We start from the raw sequence: 22920 nt of genomic DNA on the forward strand, positions 1-22920 counted from the left end.
CCACAATGAAGCAAGGAATAGGTTGGTAAAGAGGATGCAAAACAGTGCACTTTGTGTTCAGCATAATGGAACTGGAGAGAGTTCACCTTAAGCACAACATTAAAGCACCAAGGGGAGACAACATGGTGATGCAAGCCCTAAAACTTTGCCAAGTATCAACAGGCTCAGCATAGTTAACATTGTTTATTTTGTGAAGGCTTTTGAACTGCCTCCTATAACATCCCTGTAGGCCAGTTGATGAGGTATGGCCTAGATAAATGGACAGTGAGATGGAGTGAAAACTGGCTGAACTGCCAAGCTGAAGGGCTTAACATCAGCAACATGAAATTCATGTTGGAGCCAGACGCTGGTGCCATACTCCAGTGCCTGATCCTTGGCCAACACCATTTAACTGCTTCATTAGTGAGTTAAATGGCAAGAGAGTGCACCCTCAGCAAGTCTGTTGTAGATACAAAACTGGGAGGAGGGTCTGACACACCAGGGGATTATGCTGCTAATCCAGAGTGACCACAGTAGGCTGGAGAAATGGGCTGACAGGAACATCATGCGGTTTAACAAAGGGAAGTGCAAAGTCCTGTGCCTGGAAAGGAACAACCCACTGAACCAGTACATGCTGGGGACCATGCAGATGGAAAGAAGCTTGGCCAAAACCAGCCTGGAGATCCTGGTGGACACCAAGTTGAACATGAGTGAGCAGTGTGCCCTAACAGCACGGGTTGTCCAGCAACATCCTTGTTTAAGGGAAATTGTTACCAGCAGGTCAATGAAGGGGATAAGCTGTGGTGAGACGCATCTGGAGTTTTACATCCAATTCTGGGCTCCCCAGTATAAGAGAGAGATGGCCATTTTGGAGTCAGTCCAATGAAAGGCCATGAAGGCAGTTAAGGAAGTGGAGCATCTGTCATACAAGGAGTGGCTGAGAGCTGGGACCAATTTTCCTAGAGAAGGCTCAGGGAATTCTTATCAGTGTGTATAAATGCTTGATGGGAAGCAGTAAAAAAGAGGGAGCCAGACTCCTCTCAGAGGTGCACAGTAACAGGGAGAGAGGCAGTGGACATGTCTGAGCAACACATGATATCACATGATTATCAGTGGACATAGACTGAAATACAGAAATCTGAACATTTAAAAAAAAAAAAATCCAAAACCAAAAATGCTTTGCTCTGGTACAGGTTGCCCAGAGAGATTGTGGTGTGTCCAGTCTTGGAGACAGTCAAAACCCTGGTGGGGACAACCCTGATTAACCTGTTTTAGCTGACCTTGTCAGGCAAAGTAAAGGACTAGACTAGATGATCCCAGAGGTTCTGTCCAACCTCCACAATTGTGCAGTTGTATGAAAGGGAAAGAAAGGAGTGTGGGAGGCTGTGTGTGATCAGCAACACCAGACTGACAGTTTATTAATCTCAGTTTCTCACTACAGTATAACATCATATTGCAATTACAACACAAAACAGGAAGATTTTTGCAAAAGTGAGGTAATAGTTGATGTAGGAAATCATTACCACTATCAAGAATAAAGTCAGAATGATCAGAATACTCAGGTTAGCTATGCTTAACACAATACAAATCAATGCACAATGTCACCAGTTTCACTCTTTATTTTTTTTTTTTTTTTCATCAACAGCAGGAAATCCTAGTGGCTAAAGAAGTGCCATATCTTAGCCTGGAATTTGGCTGCTGTGACCTTGAAAAAGTGCTTTGGCTGTATTTTCAAAAGTAGCTCTCAGTTTGCTCCAGTGAATTGACTTTCTTATCAACTGTAGCTCATTTTCTTCCATAGTGCAGAAACCTCAGCTGCTGTGAAATGTCATGAGCACAGACTGGCTTAAGCTTTGCAACACAGGGAATTAAGTGTGGTGGTATTCCATGTGGCTTTTGCAATCACAAAATATCCAGGACTGTGCTGGCACTGAGATTTTTTCACCAAATTCTTTCTTTATATCCCAGCTGTCGTCAGTATTTTCCTTTGACATGTTTTGGCAACACTTAATCACAGGCAGTCTTTGTTATTGTTCACACCACTTATGCATATACATTTGTACTTGCTCTAGGCATAACCCACCTTTTTGTGCAGCAGCAGGCAGTTACATCTAACTGCAACACAACTGCATCTCTGGTATCTCTGGGAGATCCACACAGACACTGAAGAGCTTTTTGGGTGCCAGAATATTCCTGGCAATCCACAAAGGCTTGTATTGAAGCATTATGATTCGTCTCTTGAAGACACCTGGACACTCCTTGAGATGTTGTCTTCCCAAATGCACACAGTGACCTCCTTTAGAGTTATTCCACTAAGAATTCTTTTATTAGGAAACTAATTCTTAGGTACTGTAGTAGTGGTCTCTTTGTAGATTCCCACTGTTTCTTTCAGGGTGGGGCTGTAGCTCCAGGTTTTATTCTGTGTACCTAGAGGGAAGTACATATTTATGCATACAAGTTCCTTCATCTTCAGCAATGCTGAACATCCATGAACACACAGTGAACCGAACTAAATGTCAATTACTTGAATGTCAATTCAAAACCTTTCCTTATGGCAAACACTTTAACAAATCTTAGCCATCAATGATACTTAGATATGGGAGTTCCCTACTGTTTGGGGGGTTTTGAATACAGCTCTATAAATTCTAAGTTTTCAGAATTGCAAATGAAAGCCAAAATTCTCCTGTTCATACAGAGGCAGGGCATGTGCCCAGGAACATCCATGAACCCCTCAGCAGCTGAAACTGCCACAGCCTCCTCCCTGCCTGAATCAAGCCCTGCCTACACAGTTTCCAAGGCAACGGTGGAGCCTGGCAATGGATGCACAAGGGAGGCAACAGGGATCCCACAACATTTTCATGTCTGTCTGTGATTTCCCATTGTTTGAGAAAGAATCACAAGTGTACAGATAGGAAAGCTTCTCATGCACACAAAATGTCTGCCCACGGCTTTATTCTCAGTCATTTGTGATGGGTGATATAATGCATTGCTCAGATATTTATATCAGAGACTACATGGCTTTTTGAGTCCTTCTCTTGGTACTCAAATGAGCAGGCTCTGTTCATTACATTATCATTTGCCTTCTACCTGGTAACTATGACATTACCAGCTGATGAGGACTGTATGAAGTCACCTTTGGAACATGATGCTTAATCATTTGCAATATGCATTAAGATAGAAGGATATTCTGCCAGCAAGAGGATGGAATAATTGTGAAAGTGATTTTAATGCTAATAATAAAATACCTAAAAGGGAAATCTATTTTTATTTCAATATTACAACTCAGTTCAGGAATCAGAAGCTATTAAATACAACAACACTGAGCATGTTTTTATGAATGATCAAAAGCATTTTCATTGTAGAGCCCTCCGAACTTGTATTTATTATACCTGAGGGTCGATGTGTTTTGCCAAGAACAAAAGAGGAGAGAGAATAAGTGTGTGAGAGAAAATCACATTACAGAGCAATTTGGGACACAGTCAATTCTAAAATAACCCGTGCACCTTTAGAGGGGAGAACAGTTTCTCGGTGAATCTAATATTTCTCCCACACCATATGGTTCCTCTTGTGAATTTAGATTATAACCTCTGAGAGTCAGGCATTTCTGTGCATGTGCTTGTACAGGACACAGCAAACAGAACCCTGCTTCTCTGGCTTTCAAAGTCATCATAATAAACATGATCATGTCACAAAACAATTCCAAAAAGGGGAAAATGTGGCGATCATCATCAGGCAGCAATTTACTGAGAAGAAAAGCAAAACATTGCAGCCTCTCATTATTTCCTTTTGGCACACCAGATGTGATGGGGTAGCAGCCAGATGGCTCCTTCCCCCATCCAGGCTGCATCTACCTTTTTTAGATTGCTCGGTAGATGAAACACATCTCATATCCCTACAAACTGGGTCCTCCAGTCAAAAGATGACTAAGCTTCCAGCATCGATATAAATGAAATGCTGATACCATGTTTTCCAGGGCAGCTCACTTCCTGCACGTCATTGAGAACAAGGTACTGATAAAGACTGATCTTCTAGTTACTGTTTCTTTTGTTCCTTAGCCTCCTTGCTTTCTTGCAATCTGATAGTTACTTGTAACTCAAACTGCCAGTGGGCAAACTCTGAACTACTACTACTTGTGAGGTTTGCTAAGAGATGCCATAGTTTGTGGTGGGATTCAGTGTACATTGTTTAAAATTGCCTGGGTTCTCTGCAGGAGAGTTTAGGGTGATGTTGCAGTAGGTGGCTGAATCAACCAAATACCTTGTTTTTGTCTCTCCTCCTTCCAGCTGCCCACATTTCCCTCCTCCTTTGTACATGTTCTCCCTCTGGAACACCACCTAATTGAAGAAAAACCTTCTCCCACCCCTTCAATTTTCTGTCATTAACTGTGGAGTTAAGGAAAAGACTGGTAAAAGGGTCAGACATGCCCTGGAGTTGGTAGGGGAAATTACACCAGAGGTAACACCTGAAGAGGGGCAAGGGGAATAGGAATCCTTTTCAGCAGTTGGAGAATATTGAATCAGCCCTGCCTATGGAAGTGGCAGTTTTCTCAATGTCAATAAAACCTCTAATCCCTGCCTGCCAGGGTGGAGCTGGAAATTTCAGAAAAACAAAAACAGCCACAAAATAATTTTATTAACTAAAAGACCAGCATTAGGCTAGATATAGAGAGGCATGCTGTAAGAAGTCACTGCATGAATTTCATTAAATGTTTGTAAAGCTTGTTTTGAGACCATTTGAATGCTGCTTGAAACCCCTGTTTAATTATTCACTATGGAGGCAGACAGTATCTTTCTATTACATTCATGGAAAATGTGAAAATATTTTTCACTGCAAAACAACACAGAACTTACTGAATAAGCTACAGAACTTGTTTTAGGGTAGCCACTTCACTTTAGCCACTCTGGAGCAAGTTGGTTTTTTCACATTCTGCCTAAACTGAATTTTTTTTTTTTTCAATGCTAGAGGCATTCTTGCCAGAATGGGGAAAAAATAAAAAAGCCAAAAAGCAAAAAAAACCCCAACAACCACAAAAAAACACCTATGCCTTAAGCTTTCCAAGGAAGCCCAGTGAGAAAAACAACCAGATTATAAAGGCTGACAGATGGATAAATTGAGACCAGTTGGAAAATCTCTACACTAGAAGAATCAAATGTTAATAAACAAGAATTTAACAGAGTTAACTTGATTTCTTCCCTTACAAGTGGCATTCTGCCCGTAAGGGAAAAATGACTTTGAGTGGGGAGGAGGGAATGACCTACTCTTAAATTATTTCCTTTTTTTTTACCTAGATACTGTAAATAGATAGCCTTCTTATACACACGCTTCAAAGAGGTACAATTTTGCTTTCTGGCAGATTCACAAATAAAATACTTAAAATAGGAGTGAACTAGGAGCAAGGAAACAGTTCACTTCTTGTTAAACTTCTCAGGGAGAGGAGTTGTCACTTGCACTGTGTGCTTTGCTGGCAGGATGTCTGGGGATGGACAGGCTTTCACAGCAAACCCCACTCCCTCCCTCTGCCTTGGTTTCCATTGCTCAGAGGGCTCCAGCTGGACAACTGTCTAGGAGACTCAGGGCCAAGAAATGTTTTTTCCAAAATCCATCATGCCCTGAGGCACTTTCCTGTGACCAAATGCTTAAATTTTGAATTTTCTTGTAGGCAAGCTAAAGATAAGACCCATTTAAGTGGGAGTATCTGAGAACAAATTGCTCTTTCCCATTTTAAAAAATAACAAACAGACTAGGACAGGTGATCACTGAAGTATCAAAAGGCAGGTGCTTAGTATGAATGGATTTTATTGGGAGGTGAAAAATTCTCAGAAGTTTTTTTTCCAAGTCACATTCAAAATCAGCTCCTTTCCTGTAGAGATTTATTTTTAGCCAAAGAAAAGGGGAGAAAAATAACCTTTATTCTGATTACCCTAGGCACATATAAAGCATCAAAAGTACCACAAGCTTTGTTCTGTAGAAATGTAGAAGCAGCTGAAAAAACAAATGGGATGACTGAGAAGGAGATTATTTGTAAACAAAAAACTGTGCCTTCCCTACAATGAACAGGCTTGGAGGAATAATGTTACCTATAACTCCTGTGCAGGCTACCATTTCTGAAACATATTTGCTCATTATGCTTTAATGTGTAGAGGAAAAGCAGAATAACATCCTTTGGGAGAAAAGCTGTGTGTCAAATAATAGGGGATAGTCACATGATTTCTCCAGAGAAGATTTTACCTCCTCATAGCTACAATAGCAAAGAAAAATATTAGGCTTAATTGAACAGAAAGTAGTAAAAGTACCTCCCACTGTGAGGCAGAACCTAATACAGATTAACAGCCCTTCTTTAAAATATAGTAATAAAACCATGAGATGTGGGGGGTTGGGTTGGGGTTCTTTTGGGTGGGAGGGGGTGTTATTTGGAAAGTGATTTCAGTGGAACAACCATGTAACTTGCCCTACTGAAAGCCTACTGGGTTTCATCCTGATCTTACACATAACATGTCTATGGGGATTACAGGGAAGGCAAAGAACAAAGGAAACAGAAGAACTCTTTCTAATGCAGGGAGTATTGCAAGAAGCCCCAGCTTTTTCAAGTGAGGGAAGAAAACTTGTCCCTCTAGCACCGTTTTGCCAGAGTCATTCCAGGACCAGAGCTGTGCTTTGCAGTAGTGCATGGCAGCACCATCCCATAAGGACAGTCAGTCCATCACACTTTCTTTAAGCACATAGAGCTTGCATATCTAGAAAAACCTACTAGAACCACACACTTTTGAACTATGTAGCACATGATATTGTCATCCATGAGCAGATTTCCCTGCAGATTAGAGGTTTGTCCTGTTTTTGCAGGCAATTCACTGGAGAGAAAACCCAAACATATGGATTATCTTCTTTCTTCAGGCTTTAAATCCTTTTGCTACTTTGGTTTATTCTGTTCATCATCTCATACCTTGTGGAAGGATACAGCTCTCAACAGAATGGGCCTCTAGTTTGATTCTAAGACTATCATGTCATCAGGACAATTTTATACTTCATGCAATCCAATTTTTGATTTATATTCACACTTGATGTATCTTGGGAAGATGAAAATCATTATTGGGAAGATGAGAATCATCCCACTTGAAAGACTGGAAAACATCTCTTGGAAAACAGATGTATGTTTACAATCCCATTGCAAGTTTTGAAATATCAAACCACATACTGGTTTATATTTCCACCACACTGTTGCTACAATGGTTTAGACTGAAGTCTGAGAAATTAGGAGAGAGGGCATCCCAGTGCTACCATGACTCCTGCCATTTCTATGTAAATTAAACTTGCGTGCTGCCTCCTTGTTTTTATGACCCTGTTTATCTTTACCTTCGTGCACTCAACAGCAGTCAAACACTGATTGGTTTCCTTGGTCAAGACTCTCTATTAACATGCTTAAAAATTCTACACGTTTAACAAAAGGGAATTAAAAAAAGAATAGATTGTTCCCTCTCCAACACAATCAGCTCCAACTGTCAAAAGAAGAGAATGTTACCCTCCAGGCCACAACTGATCTATTGAAATGAGAATAGATTGCTCTATACTATTAACTTGTATCTCAACACAAATCAGTCATTATAAGCAGCTTAATCTGCAGACCACTAAATCTGTATTATCTATCTCCATTTCTTCCAATTAGGATGCCTCATGCAAGACCTTTAGCCCTAAATGTATTGTTCATTACATGGACAAATATAAATCTACAGCCAGGAGAGGTAAAGGCAGTCAGATAACCTCATCTGAAATCCTCCCAGTGGTTCTGCTTTCTTTGTGAAACAGAAAAATTGCAGCCATAAAGACAGGTGAAGACACATCTTTGTTGTTTGGCATACAGCAGTCAGCTCCAGTTTTTATAATGAAAGGTCTCCTGGGGAATAAATACAGCTAAAGATCAAAGATAAACAAAAATAGGTACTGCAGTCCCAGGTCCATGAGACTCAACCTCCCTTATATTTGACTTACTGTTCCTACCAAGCTTTGAACCTTCCCCTTCAAATCTTTCATTATCCCCTTTTTATATATTTCTCAACTCCTACTGAAATGATGGTTTGATTTTTAATTTTTAATCATTATGATTGGCAAATAAGACATGTAGAATTTATAAAAGGACATGCTTCTTTCTAGAGTATTTCTATTCTTGGGTTTTCTTCCACTAGAACAAAAAAAAAAAAAAAAAAAGCAGACTACAAACAACAGCAAGCCATGTAGGATGGTGTCCTACTTTCTAGTAAGGGAGCTGTAGTGAAATGTGTCACTTGGGTAGCTATATTTAAGGATTAGCTAGAGACAGAGTGTAATTACACTAAGAATTAGATGCTAGACATGCTGAATACTAGTGAAAACTGCTACAGTGTCACAGCTGAAAGGAAGATCATTACTATCAAAGACCAAGGTCTTCTCTTTTAGTGAAACTGTTTAGATTTGTTTGCTGACTCAAAGCTATATGATCAACAGTTTCAAGTGCAACCCAGCTAGGTAATTTCAAGGCAAGGTTACTGTGGCAACCAGATACAGTGTTTTTTCCCCAAAGGGCCTGAGGCAGCTTGTATTAACTCAGCTACTAAAACAACTTCAATTTGTCTAATGTTTAATCCTTGAATGGCTCAAGCATTAAGAAATACAGGTACTGTTGTGGATATACACTGTTTACTGACAGTCCAGGTAGTTTAAGAGCTTCTCACGCCTCTGTACACCAGAAACCAAACCTACAAATGAGAGAAAAGCTTTAGCAAGTGCCTATTGTCCCACACACACCAGTGCAGCTAGGCCCATTGGCAGAGAACAGTGTACATTCAGAGCAGCATCCACAGGCAGAGGACTCAAACAGGCAAGATATTAGTTATGCACAGCAGCTCCCTTTTAATTCTTTTTTCCAGTAATGCCTTGCAAGCATTTCAGCAAAGGCTCACAATAGAGGCTGAACACATGTGAATACCAGCTCTTTCAGAGCAGTAAGGACTGCAGTAATTGTAGCATTGGTAGCAGTTCTCATAGCAACACTTTTTTTTAGTGCAAGACCACTCTTCTAAGTGGTGTTTGGATGAACTAAGGACTAAGCTTATATATTGGGTAACTGTTAAACTCCAGGAGGGATTTCATTCTTGCTCTGTAGGAGGATTAGGATCTATGAAACTTTGCAAACTACTGTTAACAACATTGTAGATTCATTCAGGGTTCTTGCATCCCATAAGAACATAGGAACATCAATCCCCCCTCTCTCACTGTAAAGAAACAACACTTACCTTTGCAAAGATGCACAGCAGGGTGCAGCTGCACTGCTCTCCCCTACCTGGGTAGAGGTTCATCTCCTGCTGCAGGAACCAGGAGCAAACAATTGCCCTGTAAACATGTAACTTGGAGATAGCTGTTGTCAGGGGATTAAGATTGTATGGCATGCTCTAGACACACTTTTGAGCCTAGAAATCTGCTCATTACCTCCTATCTCCTAAAGGGAATTGATTGCCCTATAGAATCAATTCCTTTAAAATTAAGGGCAGGTTAGTGGCTATCTTTGGGAAACACAAATTTTATTCTTGAAGAGAAAAAGCTTGGGTTTTTACTTGAGCTCTCAAGTTGCCTGCTAGTACAAACCTATGCTTCTCTGCACAGAATGTTGTATTTAGAGAGGAGAGTTGAGGGGAAGAGAAGTGAGCTCAGCATCAAGTCAAATCACAGCCAGCCACCCATATGCCTGTACTACAGTCTGTGGAACATGTTAAATAAGCTGCTGAATGCCCGTAGGGAAGCCTGCAGCTATCCTGTCAAATCAGTTTTGACAGTCAGTAATGTGGAATTCAATACCTTCTCTCTGACTTCTCTACCATGTATGTCCATAAAGACGGTTGTATGATTCCAATGCAGTGACTTGTTTTTATCAGATAAAGCAGCTTTTGCCTTAACAATTAGCTAAGCTGTTAAACACAGGACTTTCTATAAACTACCTGGCACCTTTAGCTGAGCTACTACGTGAGTTTCCACGTGCTGCTAAATTGATAGCCTGGGAATTCTTTTTTTGTTCAGTTTAGCCTTTCACTGAGGTTCAGGAATAAACTGAGAAGCAAAACTACAGAAAACTACACAAGAATTACTTGCTTAATCAAGAGAGAAATAAAGTAGAGGAGACAGTTTAGGACACAAAAAGCCTTTATGTTTGAGAAGTTAACCATTTCAACAGAAGACTCTGAAGTATTTTGCAACTACTGTTACATTGGACAGTCAAGGATACAAAACTGCTGACAGAAGCAACAGTGGAGAGCACCAAATGAAAAAATGCATGCTTCAGCACAACTGCACAGATTCCTTCTCTCAATGAATACTTGCCTGCTCAGACTATACTTAACTCCTACCCATCTCAACTTTATGCCTCATCCTCTTCTCCTTCCTCTTCAAACTCGCCCTGCTCATCAGCAGTGGCATCCTGGTATTGCTGGTATTCAGAGACCAGGTCGTTCATGTTGCTCTCGGCCTCTGTGAACTCCATTTCATCCATGCCCTCGCCGGTGTACCAGTGCAAGAAGGCCTTGCGCCGGAACATGGCCGTGAACTGCTCCGAGATCCTCTTGAAGAGCTCCTGGATGGCCGTGCTGTTGCCGATGAAGGTGGCCGACATCTTGAGGCCGCGCGGGGGGATGTCGCAGACGGCCGTCTTGACGTTGTTGGGGATCCACTCCACAAAGTAGCTGCTGTTCTTGTTCTGCACGTTGAGCATCTGCTCGTCCACCTCCTTCATGGACATGCGGCCCCGGAAGATGGCGGCCACCGTCAGGTAGCGGCCGTGGCGGGGGTCGCAGGCGGCCATCATGTTCTTGGAGTCGAACATCTGCTGCGTCAGCTCGGGCACCGTCAGGGCGCGGTACTGCTGGCTGCCGCGGCTGGTCAGCGGGGCAAAGCCCGGCATGAAGAAGTGCAGCCGCGGGAAAGGCACCATGTTGACCGCCAGCTTGCGCAGGTCGGCGTTCAGCTGGCCGGGGAAGCGAAGGCAGGTGGTCACGCCGCTCATGGTGGCCGACACCAGGTGGTTGAGGTCCCCGTAGGTGGGAGTGGTCAGCTTCAGGGTGCGGAAGCAAATGTCATACAGGGCCTCGTTGTCAATGCAGTAGGTCTCGTCCGTGTTCTCCACCAGCTGGTGCACAGAAAGGGTGGCGTTGTAGGGCTCCACCACCGTGTCCGACACCTTGGGTGAGGGCATCACGCTGAAGGTGTTCATGATGCGGTCGGGGTACTCCTCCCGGATCTTGCTGATCAGGAGGGTGCCCATGCCAGAGCCTGTGCCTCCGCCCAGCGAGTGGGTCAGCTGGAAGCCCTGGAGGCAGTCACAGCTCTCCGACTCCTTCCTCACCACGTCCAGCACAGAGTCCACCAGCTCAGCGCCTTCCGTGTAGTGCCCCTTGGCCCAGTTGTTGCCAGCCCCGCTCTGACCTACAGGGCAGACCACAAGCCAGGTGCCACATTAGCACCCCAGGGACAAACACAGATGATGCCACTGCCCCTTCCCTAGACACCCACCCCTCTCTTCCATCCCCACTCTGCTGTGGGGATACAAGTTCCCCAGGGTCACTTGCATGCCCACTCCAAGCCTTTTCTGTGTGAGGAGTTCCTACTCTGGGAACTCCTCCACGCCACAGTCACTCACCAAAGACAAAATTGTCGGGACGGAAGATCTGTCCAAAGGGGCCGGAGCGCACGGAGTCCATGGTGCCAGGTTCCAGGTCCACGAGGATGGCACGGGGGACATACTTGTTACCTGTGGGAGGAACCAGCAGCAGCGTTACAGCCCCGCAGTCAGCAGCCACAGGACCCCTGCTGTGCTCCCATCAGCTTCCCCAGGATTTGCTGATGAGGATATGGAGGGTTTGGGAATTTGGATAGATTCATGATGGGAAAACAAAGCACCATTTAAGCTGTGCTGGGGCGTCACCCACTGTGGGAAGGGCTGGGGGACCCCTGCCTGCACACCCCTTGCCCCCTCCCCCGGGAAGCTCATTACAGAGGGGCGTTACCGGTGGCTTCATTGTAGTAGACGTTGATCCTCTCCAGCTGCAGGTCGCTGTCCCCGTGGTAGCTACCCGTGGGGTCGATGCCGTGCTCATCGCTGATGACCTCCCAGAACTAAAGGGACAGAAGGGTGGTCAGTGCCGCCACGCCCCTCTCTCGCCCCCCGGTCAAATCCCCGCCACGTGGCGCGCGGGGATTCGCCGCGCGTGGGTGCGCCCCCCCGGCCAGACCGAGCCGCTACCGCGCCCTGCACACTCCCCCCGCACCGACGGGAGGGGTGTGGCACTGCCCGGCGCCCCTTCCCCCGCCTGCCTGGGACCCCTGCAGCCCCCGAGGGGCTGATGGACGGCAGCTGATACCCCCGCCCTTCCCTTCTTCCCCAAGGCATGCCGCACCCACGGCGCGGAAGCCCCTCCGCGCTTCCCCGTAAGGTGGATCAGCCGGGAACCGTCCCGCGCGGATCCTCCGAGGGACGGGCGAGCCCGATGGTGCTCCGTAGCGGGAAGCCGGGAACTCTCCCTCCCGGCAGCGCTATCCCCGGGACACGCGGAGCCCGGCTGAGCGGGCACCGCCCCACGCGCGGAGTCCCGAGCAGACGAGCGGATCGCCCGTCCGTACCTTGGCGCCAATCTGGTTGCCGCACTGCCCGGCTTGGATGTGCACGATCTCACGCATGGTGCCGGTGTCCGAAGGTGCCGCCCCGCTGCTCCTGCCGCCTTCACAGCCCGCTCCGCCCGCTCCCGCACTCGCCGCTGCGGCGGCCGCGCCCCTCGCCGCCCCTTAAATCGGGCGCCGCGCTCCGCCTGCCGGTGACGTCATGCGGGAACGGCGCGGAGCCAATCGGCGCGCGGGGATGGGGCGGGCGCGGGCATTGTGTCCCGTGGGGGCGCGGCCGGGGCGTGGCCGGCGGGAGCGGCCGGGGAGCGCCGCCGCCGCTCCGCTCCGGCGCTGGCAGCGGGGACAAAGGCGCCGAGCGCCACGATGGGGCGGCCGAGCCGGGCCGGGCCGAGCCGCCCACGTGTGAACCGCGGAACCTCCCTGCGGCCGCCGTCCCGCTCTTCGCCCTCCCGCGGCCGCCGCCACCGCAGCCTTTTGTTCCCCGTGAAGCGCAGTCTTCCCTGCCGCAGCAGCGGGCGTTGCCATCGGGGGGTGGGAGGGGGAGCCCCGCGGCTGCCTCCGCCCCCCCGCCAGCGGCTCCGTTCACACAGTGCTGGCGGGAGACTCCCTCCCCTTGGAGGCACCGTGTACCCGCCGGCATCACCAGACGCTCGTGGTTGCCGCCCGTCTGCCCGCACAAGCCCGCCCCGGCGGTCGGGAGCCCCGCGCCCTGACCCGGTTTATCCACCCCCGGCACGACGCGGGTGGGCTTCTCTCCAGCACAGGCTGCGGTGATCCTGTCCGCCAGCCCTGCCTGCCCTCGGGCGGTCCCCGCCTGCCTCTCCTCAGTGCCGAGCTCGGCTTCTCTTCCTATGCCTAAAAAGGTCGGATTTGGTCCGAAGCTGAGCCAGGAGCCGCGCTCCAGCCAAGCGCTCCGCGCTGTCACCCGTCCGGCCGCAGCCACCAGCGACCCTCAAGGAGACAATAGCGCGGGTGCTGCTGCACAGTGCAGGGCCGGGGGCTTGAGTGGGGTGGTTCCCTCCGCTCTGCAGCAAACGGGTCTTTCGCCGCTTCGCTGCGGATTTACAGATGCTGAGGGATGAAGAAAGGAAGGTGGGGGGGCGGGGAGCAGGAGACGGTTGAACATGTGGTCTCCAGAGATGATTTCTGGTCCCTCACTTTATTTTCGAGCAGCCCCGTATGCCACCGCGGGCATGACAGCGGTGGCAGGGAGGGCAGGCGGGGGCCGCGGCAGCGGGCAGGGCACGGCACTTGCCCAGGCCGCCGGAGGAGGAGGAGGTGGCGAGGAGGAAGAGCACGGGCAGCGCGGCACGGTTCGCGCCGTGCCCGGTGCCCTTCGGGGCGGTCAGCCCGGCGTGGCGGCTCCTCCTCGGCGTCGCCTGATTCTCACCACGGTCTCGGTGTGCGTGTGCAGCGGAGGGAGAGTGCGGTTCCCTCGGGAGGCTGCTCCGAGCCACCGACAGCCCAGGCAGGCTCCCCGTAGCCAGCTCCGGGCGGGGCTCCGCTAAATCCCGTTTTAGTGACCCGCTAGAGGAAGGCTACTTCATCTATTCTACACTTCATCTACTCTAGAGGTGCAGATTAAAGTGTATCACCATTTTCAACCAATATTTCTTCTATATATTTCTTCTTCTTTCTCCCTCCTTTGTTCTGTACACGTGCCGATGTCCCTAATCTCTCTAACCTGGTTTATGCAGATCGATAACCTTGCCTATGGATTACTCCAGATCTGATTGTACCTTCTTCCAAGGCAATCCTCAGCACAACCCGGTTTCCTCTGATTGATATGCCAGCGCATCCACACCTTTCTTTTGTTTGCCTCACGGTGAGAAGGCATCTCATCTCCAAAAGGCATGCTAGAAAATACAGAATCACGTTTGTCTCTTCAGTAGTGATTTTAAGAAAAATTAATCCGATCATTTGCAGTCCCTGTGAAATCTGTTTTTACTGGCCTAAGCCAGGAAAATTTAATTATTTTGTTGACTACGCTTCACAAACAATGTGTAGCTGTAATTCCAAGCGAACATTCTTTTGTGGCATGCTAACTGCATAATCAACATCCTCATCTATAATTATTTGTTCAAGAATAGCTTGCAGATTAGCAGCTCCAGGGGACCACTGACCGCTCCAGGTAATGATTCAAAGTAATGCCAGTCTTTCCCATGGCTGCGGCGGGTGTGCTCCTGGAAACCCTGTCACAGCAAAACTCGGTGACAGCAGAGCTGGTGCAAAATACAGGTACTGTGACCATTTGCTACTATTATTTCGAAGTATCCTGCGTGTATCCTGCATATTAGTTTTTTACAAGGAGAATAACTGACATTTTGGTGCGAAGGGGAGTAGCTGATTTTACTCATCCTCCATACCTACGCTAAGCTCATTCCTAACAGCTTGAGGCTTCAAAGGAAGCCATTTTAAAATCCAATTCAAGGAAAACAGATTATTAACAGTGGAGGAAAGAAACCCACCCCAACGGCTTTGCCTTAAAATAAACGGATACACCTCTTTGAAGCAGGGGAGATTCAAGTATATCTACTGTAGAGAACTTGTTAAGACTGTAAGAAAAATAAAATAGGTGAAATGTTTATTTTTAAAATAAATAGCTGCTTTTCAGATGGATGAGAGACGAAACTCGGGTGTAGCTTTTCTGCAGCCCCTAGACCAGAGTCCTTAAAGGTGAATGGCAGCCATTCAAATCACTTCAGGAGACTTCAGACAAAGTCCATTTTAATTCTAAGGTGAATGTTTGGGACGGAGGGCTCCTCAAAGGTTCAGCACAGCTTGTTGTGAATTGCTTGCAGGGAAATGAAGTGTTTAGCTGTTGGCTGCCCGTGCCTCTCTCCCCCCTCTCTGGATCTGCCTGACACTGCTGTCTCTGTCAGTGCAGCCCCTGCTCCAGCCCCAGCCCGGGGGCCGGCCCTGGCTGGGCTCCTCCATCCCCATCTCCCCGGCAACCGCCCCCTGCCCGGCAGAAACGAGCTGCACACACACACACACACACAAAAAAAAAAAAAAGAAAAAAAGAAAAAAAAATAAAAAAAAAAAAAAAGAGCCTACAACATTTTCACTCGCCAGGCTCATTTCCCAGGGCATAAAGGCACTGTGGGCAGGGGACTGCAGAAACGGCTGCAGGGCGGGTGAAATGCCAGCTTGCAAGGTTGTTCACAGTCGGTCTCGATATTAGAGAGAAGGAATAACACAATAACACAATCACAGTCAAGAGTTTGTTTAACGAAACTCAAAGGATCAACCCAGTTTTATCTAACATGTCCTCTCCTCACTCCCTTTTGTGGTTCCCATCCTCCCACTACAAGGTTGGGTGTGATCACCGTCAGAGCCTCTGTCTTATGCTATTGAAGTGAGCACTGATGAAAGAAAGTCCTGGTTTCCTTGCTGGATGCAGAAGGTTGCAAAAGCCACCTAACAAAAGCCCAAGGGAAAGGCTTAGTAATTTTAATTTATAATAGAAAATATGTGCTTTTGTGGGATGTGCTGCAGCATAGTTTGTGGGTCATTGGAACATTTGTTCTAAAAAGAAACTTGGACCCGTCCCATGGCTCAGCAGCAGATTTCATGGAGATCTCACTCCTTGTCTGTGGCTCATCTCAGAAGGATGGAAATTTCTTACAGACCTTGAAGTTATGCCCAAACCCCCAAGAGAGGCACCTAGGCCTTCTGTATATTGCGGGAAAGGCTGCTGTATTATACAAAAATTAGAAGTTTGGATGCTCATGAGTTGGGGTCTTAGACCGTAGACCAAGCTGGACATCTAGGCTGGCTCATTAGGTCATTTGGGGCAAATCAATATTTTGCTCCTCATCATGAATCATTGTAACTCAGCAGAGGGTCAGTGACGGGCGGGCTGGGAGGATCCTGGGTACATTTGAGGGGAACTCAGGGCGGTGCAGGTGGAGAAGGAACGTTTTGAAAACAGAATTTTGCTGAGTATCTCCATTTCTATGTGTCTTCACGGTTTTGTGTACAGGTGGCTTTCAGTCTGTGGTCAGTGGCTGGAGCCACCTGTGCCAGCTGCTGGGACAGGACAAGGCTGGTAGTAGCCACAGCTGTGTGCTGTGACCCTCATTACCCTTGCTCCCAACAAAACCTCTGGCTGTAACATAGCCCAACTGCATCACCCAGACCCAAATTCCTGAGAAAATGGCTAAGCTGTGGGAAAGCCAGCAGCACAGCCCCCTGCCTAACAAGAAAAGGTACAAATGCAGGCAGAGAGATTATAGGAACATGATCATCAGTGGCTGAAGGACAGGGTAGAATCAACACCAGCATGGAAAGCTGTGAGACCCTAAAAGAAGAAAGCAAAGAGGCAGCAGAAAACTGCAATGCATCAAGACTGAGGGTGCGTTCATGGGAGCAGCAAAGTCCAGCCCTCCTGCCTCTGCCAGCACACCAGAGTCTGTCTCTGCCCATCAGTGCAATGCTTAAACCCCACAGCTCACCAAGGCCAAGCTGCCCTCAGGCCGCAGCACCCCGGGTTAATGCCAATGTGGGCCCAATGGGACAGGTGATCACAGTGTGATCCAGGACTGGACAGAGAGGGGTGGTTACACTGCCAGCAGTGGCCCCACACCATCCTGTCTGCTGGGTGAGCTCTGGTCACCCAACAAGCCCCAGTGGATGAGGTCTGGGCCATGGTCCTGCTGTATGCACAGCCCCCATGTCCTCCCAGGCAGCCCCCCAGGGAAGCCGGGTCACCCCTACAGTGCTACCATGCTTGCCAGCAGGGCCCAGGGCCAGGGCAGCTGCCCTGTAGTCCCTGCCAGTACTGCTTATCCTGGGCCATCCCTGGCCCCATCCCTGCTGAGTGCATCAACTTCTGGTGCATCCTCCCCACAATGGGCTTCAGCCAATCGCAGGATATTTTTTTTCTTTTTTACTGCTGCTACAAGTCATTGTTCCTAGTGAATAATTAAAACTCTGTGACTGTTTAATTTTTTTCTGAGAGCACCTGTGTTCTCACCAGTTCCTCTTTATTACAGAATGTAAGGATTACTTTCACAAAACAAAAGCTGGAGCAAGGCAACCACTCAGTACTCTCAGAAAGGAAACCCCACAGCCTCAGCTTAAGGACTCTCACTGCAGCACTTTGTCAGCAAATATTACAGCAGTAAGAAGCCCCAAATGAGGTTCTAAAGGACATCCCAGGACCACATGACACCTTTCATGTGCATAGTGACACATAATGTGCACTTGGTTTCCCACAGCACATGATGGATCTGTGTCAGTTTTATTTCCTGGTTCATCTCGTTCACGCTAAGGCTGATTGGTATGCCCCCATATAAGCAAATGATAACATTAATAAAAATAAATCAAGCATCTTTAACGTCTTCAAGAATATATAATATGTGGGACTATAAATACAGACGTGCAAAAGAGAGATGAAAAATGGTTTCTCTAGTTAGGAAATTACTAGATGACAAAAAGCAAAGAGCAGGTAAGAAGAGGCAAAGGGCAGTTTGCCTACTACAGGGTGAGAGTGTTGATGAAAAATTGATCTGCTCTCTAATAAATCCGCTTGCCTGGTCCCAAACGTGGCAAGATGTTGAATGGACGCTGGGCTCCCTGAACCAATGATGGGAAAGCATTTTGATTCCCGTGTGCTCTGCTTGCCAGGCATAAATATTAATAAGGTTCCAGCCTCAGTACTGTTGCTGATGCAGCTGTTTCTACGTTCATGTGGAACAAATTCAGTAAATGCAAAAGAGCAAGGCATGAAAGAAAATATTCACTTCCTTGTCTGAGTTATTCTTGAAATCTGGTCTTGTTCCTTTCTTTCATAAGCAGGATTTTTTTTTTTTTTTTTGAGGGGGTGTGTGTGTTCGGGCTGAAATAAAATGGGACAAATTTGCACAGTTTGAGGATCTTGTTGCAAATGGCAGTGTCAGAGGGTAGAAACGCTGGCAAGACCCTCATTTGCAGCCATCAGGTTAGAATCTGGAACCGCAGCGCTACAGGAGCCACATGCCCAGCAAATACTCCTTTTCTGTTTCGATTCTCCTTGGTTAAAAAAAAAAAAAAATTCTTTCCACCCCAACGAGTCATCCTTGAAACCCCGATAGCACCACGCTGCCCTGCATCGGTGCTAAGTCTAATTTCTACTGAATCCGTTGCCTCCCTCGAGCAGTTCGGATTTGGTATGTTAGGGAAGCAGGAGCCTTTGTAACCGCTTTGAACAAAGAAATTTTTTTCAAGGTCTTCTGCCACCACCCTGCTCTCTCCTCCCTGCAGTTACATTGCGGCTGGCAGCGCTGCTCGCTGTAGGAAAGCGTGTGCTTGTCAACTCGTTAACACTTGCTTTTTCCCCTTGCTAAAGGCACGATCGTGCAAATTAATCGTAATCAAGCAGCTGCTTTGGCCTCTCAGGTGCCTCTGATAAGCATTTTCAGAAGAGTGGAAAGAAAAGAAATATGATTTTGAAAGGTGAAAGAAGTGGTCCCAGATCACACGTACGTGTAGTAAATATCTGTCTTGCTGGCAAAGAAAATGACTGAGAGATTTCTCTCTCTCGGGCACCAGTTGCGGTCCCGTGCTGGGCTGGAGGGAGATGATCTGGGTGTCAGGAGCTCGCAGTTGAGGAAAGCAGGGCTTGGGGGAGCTGTGCTGTGCTGTCAGTGCAGCAGTACAACCACTCTCCTGATGGCAGGATTTACACAAAGGCTTTGATCGTCTGGTTTATTAAAGCTGGAAGCATCCTCACCAAGACAGAACCAAGAGCACAGCTGAAAGCACCATTTCCATCCCTTCCGTTCCTTTGTGCTTTAAGGAATCCCTGCGCTGGGGCTGCAGTGATGAGGAAAAGGTGGCACATTTGGGGTGTGGTGACAGAGGACCACTGTGCCAGCACGGACATTGTGACTCGGGGACATCCGTGTAGGTGATTGATAGACCCTTATAGGGAAGCGCCGACCTGTGCCCGCAGAGTTGCCTGGGTTTGTGGGCTGAGGCCTCACCTTGGCACAGGTAGGTAAGCAAATAATCCAGCACTACCTCTGAGCACACACTGCAGCATTTTGCACAATGGCTCAGTGAGGGTCATCATTACAAGGTTTATCTTCTGCTCACAGGAGCAGGTATTTTTTGGATTGATTTGTGTAGAGGCTGGCTCAGATTCTGAATGCATTAAAAAAAGATATCACTTCCAAATGGCATGAATTCCTTTGTCCTGCTCTCTCCTCCCATTTTTCCATTTATGGGTCTTCACAGGATTTAGGGATACTTTTCACCAATTTGTGTTTTCCTCATGAGAAACATTTAACTTCATGTGCACCAATCTTTCAATCCTGAGGAAGGTGACATTCCACCCCAGAACACTGTAATAGCACCAGCTTTTTCAAACACAAAAGCAGAAAAGGGAGATAATTTCTCATGCTTTCTGAGAGGCAGCAGAGAAAGATATTTTTCAGCTGCTGTAGAAGAGTGGGACACAGACTTTTTGAAGATGCAGTTTCAGCCTCTTGGGATCATACTTTGAAAATGCAGTAAAGGGACTGATAACATTTTCCTAGGGTGACGTGTACTGACAGCCAAGCCATTCTGTCTGTTCTGTTGTCATGTAAATAGGGAACACCCCCATCTTTGGCTACTAGTGTGAATTATTGCTTTAAATGGTTTTTTAACTCAGGAATTTGGAAACAGATCATTGAAGTGATCTGTTATATCCAGTGTAATCACCAATAACATCAGATATACTGATGAGGTGTCAAACAGTAGCTGTTTGACATACTTTTGCTAGGAAATAAAATACACACCAGATCTAAATCATAATTTTCAAGAACTGTACTAGGAACTTGGAGATCCTAGGCAAAGCAAATATATCCTTATGGATCAGGTAACATTTGCTGCTCTCTAGTAATGTACAAACTATTGTTTGAGATATTTACTCCTTCTGCTAAACCACTGTGTTCAATGGAGCAGGAAGGAAAAACCAAGAGAAAAACTAAAAACTAGATTGAGCTGAGGAACTTCTGAGTGAAGACTGAGAGGCTGCCAAAGGACAATGCCAGGCCTGTTAGCTTCCTGCCTTGCCCAGGGAAGAGGATGGAAAATAATCAAAGCTGGTTTTGTACAGCTAGTTTTGCTTGCTTGCAAATGGAAAAAAGAAAAGGCCATAGCGTCACTATAATGAAAAGAAGTGGCTGTTTGGAGAACCAGACTGAGAGGCAGGTCCTTGCTGGCATGCTGGAGAATGGGATAAGCTGTATGCAGGCACATCCAGTTGGACCTGCAGGTTCAGAGTCTTGTGACAGAGACTAATAAGTCCAAGGCTCAGTATAAAGAGCAAAAGAAGATTCATGGAAATTCTGGCATCAGCAGAAGGAAAGTACCCAGAGGGGTGGGGAAGAGACCAGAAGTGCAGCAAATTCCATAACCATGGCAACAGCAAACTATCTGTCAAAAAAAGGAATTTCATTCCACTCTCAAAGCAGCCTGAATCTCGGTCAAACCTTTGTTTTTGTGGCTGCCAGTGCTGCATGTTGAATCAGTAATTTCCATGACTATGAACGTGCCTCTCTGCAGCCTGAGCAGCCAAATGAGCCCTTGAGTCTGCAGCAGACTGACATTCCCTCTGGCTCGAGGATACCACATACCCTCTGCCCTGATCTTGCATTGGTCTAGGTGACCCAGGGACAGAAAAATACCAGGATCCACCAGGTGTGTTGTATGTCACATAAGATCTAGGAATTGAATTGAGGAAGGAAAACATTTTTCAGTACTATCTCATGGGGTTTTTCCTTTCCTTCTCAGTTCCATCAGCCTTTCACACCCATGCCCTTCCCTGTCAGGTCACAGGTGAGTAATAACCCATTGCTCCTGCAGATCTCACTACAGCTGCTGACATCTATGTAGGGGAGTTGGTGTTGGTAAGATGCTTTGGGATTCTCCACCATGAAGTGGTCTATCTGCATACAAAATATGATTTCCAGTTGACTGCATAAACCTCTTGTCCCCAAGGGGAGCAATGAGTCACTCTGTGTTAGTGCCTCCCGTCCAGCAGCTACAAAACCACACATCTCAAATGCTCCAGCAGATCTAAGGCAAGGTCCTCCAATGACTCATATGACAAGGAAAGGAAACTGTCTGATTTGATAACAGCAGAAATTTAGCCTGGGCTCACAAAGGTCTTTACAAGCTGCGTGTCACACAGAGTTTTGTTCAGCTGCAGGGACATAGGCAACAGTTATTGTACTCTTCTAGTCTGCAGAGGAGTGAAATAGAGCAGGGTAGAAGGGATTTGTAGGAGGCTACTGGGTCAGTTGGGCACAAAACCTAACAGACACGATTTCTAATAAAACACACTGTGCAGAAGATCACAACTGACAGAATTGCTGTGCCACCTGCATTCCAGGCTTCATCCCACATGTGTATGGAAATCCTCACAACTGAGGTTACAAACTCAGAGAAGAAAAAAAAATCTGTTATCTTAAGTCTTTTGGGAATCAGGAACCTAATTTCCTTGTAGCAATGCCTGCCTAGGTACCAACATGTATAATGAGGAGGTGTTGTAGCAGTTCTGCTAACACTGTCATAGCAGCTACTGCAGATGTGGAATTGCTTGTACATCTATATTTTGCATCTGCTTACTAGTGTTTTTCAGAGAGAGCTGGCTTTGACAGTGCTTTGGATTGCAGGATTCATGGTGTGAACTTGGTGCAGTCCCCTTGCAGATCTCTTCCTCCATTGTCTGCAACTTTTTCAGAAGTTCCAGCCTGGATTCTCTTTCCATCTCTTTTTCTGAGACTACAACTCAGACTGATCAACACTTGACAAAGTGTTTTGAGTCCTCAGGTTACCCCTATGGCCATAGTTAGCTGATTCAGGAGCAACTTCCTATCACAACTAACAAACAACCCATGCCAGGATCCCAGAAAAAGGTTTTGAGCAGTTTGATTCCCCACACTGACTCATCATCATGTTAGGTAAGCACGAAAAAGAAGGACTGGGCCAGCCCCGCCTTAAACCGGTTTAGATGGCCACAGCCTCACAACCATGGTAACAGTAAAGTGTTAAGCAGAGACATTTCTCCCTTTCTTGCTTGCCTGATTCTGCCCTCCATGATGACAGCACAAGTTTTTGAGCAGTGGCACAACAATCTACGTCAGAGGACGGATCCAGCTGAGAAAAACCATTCAATGATGGGAAAAAAAAAAAAAACAAACAAACCCAAAAGAGGCTGTGCTGTTTTTTCCAGATCCTCAGGTGCCTTGAAGTAGAGGGAGAGAAAAGAGTCCCCTCAGCCATCCATGCCACTGATGGAAGTCTACATACAGTGAGCATCCAAGCCTCAAAGTA

The 22920-nt window shown here is 46.8% G+C and overlaps 1 protein-coding gene across 2 annotated transcripts; it reads right to left on the minus strand.

Moving 5' to 3' along the window:
• Positions 1-10125: 10125 nt before the first annotated feature.
• On the minus strand, positions 10126-12794 carry LOC100190505 (tubulin beta chain-like). 2 transcript variants are annotated; one of them, XM_030263992.4, is made up of 4 exons: positions 12613-12794; positions 12000-12108; positions 11633-11743; positions 10126-11418 (listed from the first exon to the last, which is right to left on the minus strand). In XM_030263992.4, exons 1-4 carry the CDS (start codon positions 12667-12669, stop codon positions 10358-10360), a joined length of 1338 nt encoding a protein of 445 aa, XP_030119852.1. In that variant the 5' UTR covers positions 12670-12794; the 3' UTR covers positions 10126-10357. The 2 variants fall into 2 exon arrangements, with proteins under 2 accessions (XP_030119852.1, NP_001232183.1); NM_001245254.2 differs by lacking the exons at positions 11633-11743; positions 12000-12108 and having other exon boundaries at positions 10126-10912; positions 12677-12748.
• Between the last annotated feature and the right edge of the window lie 10126 nt (positions 12795-22920).

Source organism: Taeniopygia guttata, chromosome 2, assembly GCF_048771995.1.
Source record: "Taeniopygia guttata chromosome 2, bTaeGut7.mat, whole genome shotgun sequence".
Classification (NCBI taxonomy): Eukaryota; Metazoa; Chordata; class Aves; order Passeriformes; family Estrildidae; genus Taeniopygia; species Taeniopygia guttata.